The sequence below is a fragment of the Gastrolobium bilobum genome, unplaced genomic scaffold (assembly GCF_033153095.1).
Source record: "Gastrolobium bilobum isolate Gb01-03AN ecotype WA unplaced genomic scaffold, APGP_CSIRO_Gbil_v1 utg107494, whole genome shotgun sequence".
Lineage (NCBI taxonomy): Eukaryota > Viridiplantae > Streptophyta > Magnoliopsida > Fabales > Fabaceae > Gastrolobium > Gastrolobium bilobum.
The window spans coordinates 73,999-84,177 of NW_026896012.1; the positions used below are offsets into that span (position 1 = coordinate 73,999).

General features: G+C 41.5%; 1 protein-coding gene across 1 annotated transcript; it reads right to left on the reverse strand.

The window, feature by feature from the left end:
• Nucleotides 1-483: 483 nt before the first annotated feature.
• On the reverse strand, nt 484-2,007 carry LOC133297289 (uncharacterized). Its single transcript, XM_061496402.1, has one exon. It carries the CDS (start codon nt 2,005-2,007, stop codon nt 484-486), a length of 1,524 nt encoding a protein of 507 aa, XP_061352386.1.
• Between the last annotated feature and the right edge of the window lie 8,172 nt (nt 2,008-10,179).

Below are 10,179 nucleotides of genomic sequence, written 5' to 3' on the forward strand. Positions count from 1 at the left end.
GTTGGCTAACCATGTAGCATATTCTATTTCTCTGATAAACCCCGCTTCTAATAACTCCTTTGTCTTTTCTTCTATCGCCCTCCTCCTTTCTGAACAGAACCTCATTTTCTTTTGAACTACCGGCTTGGCTCCGGGCATTATTGCTAAACGATGACAAGACAAAGTTGGATCCATTCCGGGCATATCAGAGGGTTTCCACGCAAAAAGATCTGCATTGTCCTGCAATAGCCTTTTTAAACTTGCAGCCACCTCTGGTTCTAACTCCGAACCCACTTTAGTAAACTGTTCGCAAGACTTTCCTAATTGAACTTCCTCCATTGCACCGGCAGGTTCCGGCCTATCCTGTATATCTTCCGCTCGGGGATCCAATCCCACCACCATTACTCGCTCTTCTTTCTTCCCCTCCTTTTCCGCTCGTATCTCCTCTTTCTTGTTTTCCTCTTCTTCTGCAATCATTTTTGCCTTTTTACTCTCTTATCCCATTCACAAACTCATATTGTAACAACTCTGAGCCACCACTTGATCCGCCCTTACTGTGGCCACATTGTCGTCTTTAGCCATAAACTTCATAGCCAATTGTTCTATCGACAAAAAGATCTTGAACTTCTTCATAAATGGTCTTCCCAAAATAATATTGTAAGCTGAACCCAAATCTACCACTGCAAACGACAACGTAACTGTTTTGTGCGTGGGTGCCTTACCCAGAGTCAACCTCAACGGGACGTATCCTAACGGCTTAATCTTATCTCCTGTAAATGCTAACAAATCAGCTCCCCATAGTTCTAACTGGTCACAGTCTAAATCCATCCTTCGGAACGCATCCCAGAATATAATGTCCACCGAGCTCCCCGGATCCACCAACATTCTATCCACTTGGTAATTTGCTAGCAACCCTGAGATAACCAAGGGATCATCATGCTCCAGATCTAATATTTCGTCTTCTAGATCTTCAAACACTACATGTTTACCCGTCTTCCTTCTTTCCTCTTTAAAACGCGGCTTCTCCGAAATAGCCATGCACATCTTCAAATGCTTTTTTCGGGCATTACCTGATTCTCCTCCTCTTGCTCGTCCTCCGGCTATAGTGCAAATATGCCCCACTGGAACCTGACTCGGAGATGCTTGAACTTTTTGGTTTTCGTTAGCCTCTTTATTCCTTCCTCCAGGCGGGCTGTGACTACGATCTAGTCGCCTATCCTTATCCTCCTTACACCCTTCTCCTTCTCCTCTTCTCACATACTTCTGTAACTTCCCTTCTTTAATCAGCCTCTCGATAACATTCATCAAATTGAAGCACTCATTTGTAAGGTGTCCATACCCTCGATGAAACTCGCACCACTTTGTCTTATCTGCTTGTGCGTAACTTGACCGAATCGGTGGCGGCCTAGGAACGTTTCGCATTTCCGTCGTCATTACTTCTTTTAATATCTGGGCTCTGGACGTATTTAATGGTGTAAACTCCCTCCTGTATGCTTCTCTAAATCTCTCTCCGACTACTCGAGGCTGCCTTTCTTCAAACTGTCCTCTCCCTGCAGGCCTGCCAGGAACCCTAAATGTAGCCTCTCTGAAACCTTGTTCAATTTTTCTTTGAGAAGATTTAAATTCTTCTAGATCAATGTACTTCCGAATCCTTTCCATCAAATCTTCTTTCGTAGCCGGACCTTTCTTTGCCAACGAATCTGCCAACCCGCCAGGCTGCAACCCGGTGGTATATAACAACAAATACGTCTGATTCTCTAACCCCTTCACTTGCCTAGCTTCTGCTTGAAATCTTTCATAATACTCTCTCACTTTTTCTCTCGGCTTTTGTCTTACTCCACATAAATTGTGTGTGGTCTTGGGCTGGGGTCTGCAATGGGCAAACTGCTGTATAAACCGGAGAGACAAATCCGACCAACTGTCCACAGAGTTCACTGGCAACACCGTAAACCATTCTAACGCCTGTTTTCTCAGAAAAACTGGAAATGTCTGACATAACAATGAGTCTGATTCTCCACATAATGACATTGCTGCTCGAAAAACAGTTACAAACTCCTTTGGATCCGAGCTCCCATCATAAGCCTTTATATCCGTTGGCTGTTTGTTTGAACCAAGTCGGAATAGGCTCCACCCTCAATCTCCAAGATAAAGGGGTTCCTGAAGGCCCCTGATTAATAGGCGGTACAGGAATCCCCTGTTGCGTCTATTATGGTAATCTCCCATGTCGCTCATTCCACCCGGGTCCTTCTTGTCTTATCATTTGTCTTTCGTAATCCCGAGGACTATAATTCTCTACTTGTTGCCGCCCTCTTCTCTGAGCTCGGTTTCCTGGTGCGTAATAGTACTCGTCTTCCTCACGCGGGAACTCTCCTCTATAATAGATATATCGTCTTCCTCCATCTGCCCTTCTTCCGTTAACTTCTTCATATCGTCTCGGATCTCGCCCTCGCTCTTCAGGACGAGCGTAGTAATGACGACTTTCCTGCCGTTGCTTGTCCTCCAAGGACTCCCTACGGGGTTGCTCATCATCCTCTTCCTCATGCAGCCAATCTCTTCTGGCTTCCCGAGCATTTGCTTCATAAGCCTCTTCCTCTGTCACCCGATTTAATCCACGTCTTTCACCTTGATAATTTTTCCGCTCTAGAAGGCTTCTTGATATCTGAGATACTTGCCCTCTTCAAACCTCTGTCCTCCTATTTCCTGTCTCGGCTGGAGGCGACAATGGGATATAACTAGGAAGGGGAGATACAGAATCTCTCCACCTGTCCCTGCCTAGTGGCATGTTTCCCACAGGTAGTCTCTCTTCTGAATGTTGCCTCCCTCTTCCTCCTTCCGGATGTTGCCTGTTCCTTATCTCCTCCACCAACTGAATTAAAGCTTCTCCAACTCTACACAACACACTCTTTCTTTCTTTTGTTGTTGTTGTTGTTAATGGGATGGAGCAGAACAACGTTATCGCACCGTTCATTTTAAATACATACCACGTGATGAACGATCCCAACACCGATAAGCTTATCACGTGGGGCCCAAACAACAACTGCTTCATCGTCCTCGACCCCTTCGTTCTCTTCATTCTCCACCGCTCGCTCATCATGGTTATTGCTTGCCATGACCCAAGAAAATGCGTGGGAATAATTTTACCTTTCCCACAGACGGCGCCAAATGTTCTCGACGAACATCAATATGGGTTCTTTTTAATTCCAGGTGTTCGTTCCTAGAATACTCTCCTCTATATATATACCCCTAATTTAGGTGGTTACACTGGACGTGGGTGATGGTAGACATCATCATGCTATCATGGTAGGACCCACCTGAAGTACCATTATGTGAAATAATCTACCCATAACCCGAGCAAAGATCTTCCGAGTTAACTCAGCTGATTCCCCGGCTAGCGATTCCTGGATATACAAACCTGGAACAAAATCCATTATCTTTTAGATATGTTAAATCTCGGAATTTAATTGAGTGTTGATGTGCCTCTGGCAAATGCGATTTTCCAAGCTGGAAATTATAATAATTAAGTAATAAAAGAGCAATTTAAATACATATTTACTTATTATCTTGATTCTTTTATGTAAATGATATTTCTCACCTATTGATTGTGTTTTTACAGGAAAAAAAGAAATAAAAATTATAAAAGCCTGTTAACGCAATTCCAGACGGGTGTAGCACACTACAAATTCCAGCAGCATGGCGCGAACCGGCACCACACTGGCGCACACCTGCGCCAGTTTCCGGATTTCACAGCGGTGTTTTGCAAGTGGCGCCAACTGGCGCCACCCGGCGCCAGTTTCGTGAAGAATTGAAAAATGGTCCATTAGCATGGCGCCATTTGGCGCCAAAATGGAGCCAAGTGGCGCCAAAATGGTGCAAAATTCCCACGCCATCTAGCGCCAAGAATACAAGGAAGTGGCGCCAAGTTTGGTGCAAGGTGGCGCCAAGAATTCATGTAGGTGGTGCCAACTGGCGCCACTTTACGTGAATTCGGTTCCGACTTTTCTGAATTTGGTTCCGACTTTTCTGAATTCAGGTAGGTGGTGCCACACCGGCGCCAACTAGCGCCGGGTTGCGAGAAAATTACTCCGTGTTATTCTGGGGGTATTTTTGGAAGAAGGAAAATAGGCATATAAATAGGATCCTTATGACAGAATTAGGGATCCAGACCTATTCTACTGAGAGAGACGACGGTGGTGCTCCGAGAGGAATCTGAATATCAAGTTTCTTTTCTTCTTCTTCGTTTAATTTATCAGGTTTATGTTTTTATTGAATATTGGATTTTTAGCCATGATTATGTTTGGCTAGTTTACTTTTTATTGTAGTTAGGGTCACAAACCCTATGTGAACCTTTGTTACGACGGATTGGTTTATTTCTACTCGTCTATATAAAGTTCTTTATCTTTACCTTGTGCGAAATTTATATTCTCTTTATTAGAATTGATCAATCTGATAGTTGAGGGTAATTTGAGGGTTAGAAGCCTAGATAGGAATATTGGGATTTTCATCCTGAAAGGGGGTAGGATAACGGTTCGTATGCATGCTAGAAATAGATGTTTATTGAATTGCAGATGTTTGAATTATCGTGTTCATTGCTTAATCCTCATGAGGGGTTGCTAAGGGATTAGGATTCCAATTGAGATTAAAGGGTTAAATTGCCAAGGGATTAGAATTTAACTAATTAATTTTAGATGATAATTATCTGAGTATTTATATAATTGAATATTTTTAAATCAATCCAAAGTAATAAGTGGGGATCATAAGGTGAGTGCGCTCTGGCTACAATGCTTTTCTCATTTTTATAAATCAAATCATTCTTGTTCTTATTTTTATTCTTCATCACAGAAAAATTACAAAAACAAGTCTTTATTTCAGTTCTCAATTTTACACAACTCGACATTATTTGTCACAAACAAACTCTTTTGAACTTTTCCATTCTTGAAAGGAATATTAATTGATATTCGACCAAATCCCTGTGGAGACGATACTCTACTTACTTTCTATATTACTTGTGCGATCGGTATACTTGCCGGGTAGCATCAAGTGTCCACTAAACCAAAAACTCTTGGAGTAGTTATTTTAGTATGATTTACACTTTGATGTAATATTCATTGCCATATTTTTTTTATTTTTAAACATCTTTCATAACAGAGACCACCATTGAACTTGAAGAGTGTATTGTTCCTGTTCCGGATGGCCCAAAAGTCTAAGCCCAAACCCCTTATCCACGTCAGCCCTACCAACCCTCAACTTCCTTACCCCCAAAGCGATGATGCTCTCTAGGTGAGACACTCTCATCTTGGGATTATAACTCCCAAGGAGACCGCCACATGTACTATAAGAGGTAACTGCCATTTGTCACATGCTGACATCGCTAGGCACAGGGGGTGTATCACTGCTACCTTAGCAGTGTCTGCCACCCTTAGCAGCGCCTGCCACCCTTAGCAAATCTCAAGGAGGGTTGACCCCCCTCCTCACCAACCCATACAAGATCAACATCACGTTCCCCTATAAAGACCCCTCTCCACACACAAGGAGGGGTATCTTATGTATCGTTATTCTGTCCATTTATCTTGAGTCACATACACACACACCCGATCCCCTTTATCATCTGTTAGCTTCATACTTGGGACTATATCTCCAAGCTTGGTCTCTACCTGTGCTGGAGGTATAACCCATATAATGACTCCATCCCAGAAGGAAACATAGTGGACTTATAGTCCTCAAACGGTACAGTTCCTCCTTCCAAAAAGTGGATCTAAAACTCTTACTATTTCAAAATTATGAGGACATGAATAAATACAACAAAATTAATAGAAGATATATATACTTTAAAATGAAAACCAAAAACGCCATAAAGGATAACAAAGTTGGCACTCCACTTAGTGGCTTAAATATGGGTGTGGTTATTAAAAATTGGTGGGTGCAACATATCTACATAGAGGAATCGATCACCTAACCTTCTTTTAGATTTTTCGGGGAGAGATGTTATGTGTTTATTTACCTCCCCACCACCTCGAATTAGTCCATTTTATTTGGCTAATATGACTACTGTTAGGTGGCATCATCATATTGTAATTGTTAGCTGTCAGTACACCATTTAACATCAGCCATTTAGCAATACAAATTTAGACAACCAAAGGTTTAACACTTGAGAGCAAATTATTAAAAATAAACAAAAAAGAAAACAATCAAGCAATTAATGAGAAAATGACAAATTCTTATTTTAAAAACTAGACTCTCTCATATAATAACATGATTCGATGATTAATTATATAGACAAATCAATGTAACAAGAGACTAGAAAGAGTACATGTAGATACATAGTGAAAAATGATAACTATTAATTTTTGAATTCATTTTTTCAGCAGTCAATGTAGATAAATTATTAAAGAGGACATGCCACGAAGTGCAACTGTCCCAGGAAATTATAGATATAAACATGGCTTCAATATCCTCCACTTTAATTAACATGTTATGGAATGGTAGTAGAGCGGAGCCTTAGGCATTAGACAGGGAGATCCCTTCTCACCTTTTAGGGATGAAAAAACTGTCACACATTATAACTGCAATAGAAAACAGAGGCTCGTGGCATCTTATCAAGGTAGGGCGAAATGGGCCAAAATTTCCCATTTAATTTTGTCGATGACCTCATGTTATTTGCAGAGGCAGAAACTTCTCGAATGGAGTTAATATTGAAATGTCTGAACTTATTTGGTGATATATATGGCCAGAAGGTTAGCACTCAGAAAACAAGTATTTGTTTTTCAAGAAACACTCCAAAGAGCGTTGCAACAACTGTCACGTGTCTCAGTGGATTTAAAAGAGTTAATAATATTGGCTGATATTTAGGGGCATGGATGATATATATGCTTCCATAGTTGAGAAAGTCTCTGAAAGGCTCAGTAATTGGCAGTCTCGTTGCTTATCACAAGCAAGTAGAATAACATTGGCTCAATTGGTGTTGGCATCATTCTATAATTCCATATGCATAGTGGAAAGTTTCCGAGATCAATTTGTGAGGAGGTTGGGCGTATTCAAAGAAGGTTTATATGGGGAGACCTGGAGAATAAAATATCATACCATCTAATCAAGTGGGATGTGATTACTAGCCCGAAGAAGGTAGGTGGGCTTGGGTTAAGAACCCTCCTAACTATGAATGATGCATTCCTTGCTAAGATTATTTGTCAGATTAACCAGGAGCCTGATGCCCTTTGGGTGCAAGTTCTTCGTAGTAAGTATTTTGGCATTGCAAGTAGACAAGATATATTTCGTGTCAAGACAGGTGACTCGAGGCTATGGACCAACATATGCAGGGTTTGAGAGCTTATGAAGTAGTCTGTAATCTGGAAATTTGGCGATGGTAACCATGATCGCTTATGGAATGATCGTTGGCCTTCATCCCAAAAACTAATTGATTTTGCGGAGAGGTAAATTCCAATCAATAAGATAAATGCAACAGTTACAGATATGTAGGCAAAGATGGACAATGGGATTTCTCGGCTTGCAATTATCTGCTCTCGCAGAAAGCTATTCACGTCATTAGAAGCTGCCTCCCTCATTCTGATGGAGATGGTCCTGACTGCAGTAGATGGGTCATTCCAGGACATAAAGAGGGTTTTGTTAGAGGCTTCTACTGATGCCTTCTTCCATCACCAAACCACAGTTTCGCTTCCAAACAAGCCTTGGGGCCAAGTGTGGCAGTGAAGAGGCCCCCAGAAAATTAAGATTTTTGCTTGGAAAGTGCTTCATGGAAGGCTCCCAACTAAAAAGTGGACGTCAAATTATAGTGACCAAAGTATGGTTTGTCCTGCTTGCAATGGATCTAGCGAAACAATTATTCATGCTCTTCGAGATTGCTGCTCGACCAACAGCTTTTGGAGACCACTTATAGCTAGCAGCGATTGGAACGTTTTTCTCTCGTCTAATTTGGATGAGTGGATCGTTGATAATATCAGCAAGAGGTGAGGGGTAGTCTTGGTATCCCATGGATAACTATTTTCCTTTGTACCAACTGGTTGGTCTAGTGGTGGCGCAACCAAGTGCTTCATAATGGAATAACAATGAATGAGCATGGGAAGCTCAATATGATCATGAAGACAACTCAGGAGGTGCATCAATGTTGGATGAGGGATACTAGAACCATGCCTATTGCAAAATATGGAGTGAAGCTCATCAGGTGGAATGCGCCTCATGTAGGGTGGATCAAGCTGAACACAGATGGTGCAACCAGGGGCAGTCCTAGTAAAGTTAGATGTGGTGGCATTTTGAGGAATGATAGTAGTGGCTGCTTTGGTGGTTTCATATACAGGATTGGGACCTGCAATGCCTTGCTCTAAAATGTGGGGAATACTCAAAGGTCTTGAATAAGCATAGAATAGAGGTTGAAGACAATTAATCTTAGAAAGTGATTCTAGCTTCCTAATCACTTTGCTCACTAATAAAGGTGACAAAACCTGTGAGTCTCATTTTACGACTCAGATACAGGCATGACTTGCAAAAGATTGGACAGTTCACTTGGCTTACACATATCGTGAGGGGAATGCTTGCACAGACTGGCTTGCGAACTATGCTATGGAGGAAAACTAAGAAGCCAACCTTATTTGGTTTAAGTCCCTTCCTCCTAGCCTTGCACTTTTAATTCATGCAGATATGGCGACAGTTAGTAGACCTAGGCATTGTTTGTTGTCTTATGTTTTTTGGTTTTTGCTGTTTGTTTTCTTTGGGGCTTGCCCCTTTTATCTACCTAAAAAAAAAAAAAACCACAACATTAAGCCATCAAGATTCATCTAGTGATGAAGATTTGTATAGTTCGCATGAAGTTATAATTATCAATCTCAATGTCATCATTATATAAATAGGGATAAGATATTGTGACAACCAAGTAAAGTTACAACCAATGTTACTACCAATCAATCTCACCGTTAGATTGGTAGTAGCGATCCCACGGTCCTCATTGGTCTCTTAAATAGCCCCATGTATTCGTTTCTCTCTCCCCCTTCTCTCTCTCTCTCTTCCCTTCTCTCTCTCACTATACACTCTGCCGTCGCCGTCGTTGTCCATAGCCTCTATCCCGTCGCTGCCGCTGACTCTGTCGCTGCCGCTGACTCTGTCGCGCCGCCGCCGCCCCTCCGCCGCGCCGCCATCGCTGCATCCGCGGAGAGCTTCGTCGAATACATGAGCTAGGGTTCGATTTTTATCAGATTCGATTTTTTGAGCAGATCAATTCATATGTGATCGGTGTAGCGAAGGGTAACTGGATTCTGTTATGTAAAAGTTAATAGTTTGAGTTTTTCAGGATTCCAATTACTAGAGAGCTTTAGTTCCTCGCTGGAAATACTAGTTGAAGTATCTAAGGATGCAACTTACGCTTCTTTCCTCGCAAGGGATGAAATTGGATAGATGGGTATCTTAGAATGGGTTTGCTGTGAATTGAGCTTCTGATGATTGACGTTGAGAGAATAGAAAGCCTTCTTCTAAGCATTTTTGTTCTACTCTAATCTTTCACAACAAAAAGGATGTGTTGATTTCAATTCAAATTAAAAAGAGAGCTACAAAATGAAATAAACTGAATCAATTCATGACTCTATGAGAAAACTCAATAAACCATTAAAATTCCAAATTAAAACCAAATCACGTAGAATCTACCAATCAAAAGAAAGTGTGTACTGCAAACCAATTTTAAATGCCAAAAACAGGGATTTGACCTTAGATTACAATCACAAATCAAATAAATGACCCATAACATACAGCGTAAGCTACAAACCCAGAGAATTGATCTTCCGGCAGAAACCCTAGCTCGTGTATTCGGCGAAGCTCTCCGCGGGATGCAGCGGTGGCGGTGTGATGGAGGCAGCGACAGCGACGAGACAGAGGCTATGGATAGCGACGGCGGCGGCAGAGTGTATAGTGAGAGAGAAGGGAAGAGAGAAAGAAGGGGGAGAGAGAAACGAATACAGGGGGCTGTTTAAGAGACCAATAAGGACCGTGAGATCGCTACTACCAATCTAACGGTGAGATTGATTGGTAGTAACATTGGTTGTAACTTTACTTGGTTGTCACAATATCTTATCCCATATAAATAAAACCAGATTTGTTTTTGTGTTTTTGGGCTAAGACACTCCTTTGTTACCCAAAAAAATAAAATCTTTCCACAATTTTATATTCTATATATATTCTAAAGCAAAACCATTTGTTGGTAAGTTT

Bases quoted from the DNA above. Each gene is read 5' to 3' on its own strand.
- LOC133297289 (XM_061496402.1), bottom strand. From the start codon at position 2,007: ATGTCATTATGTGGAGAATCAGACTCATTGTTATGTCAGACATTTCCA.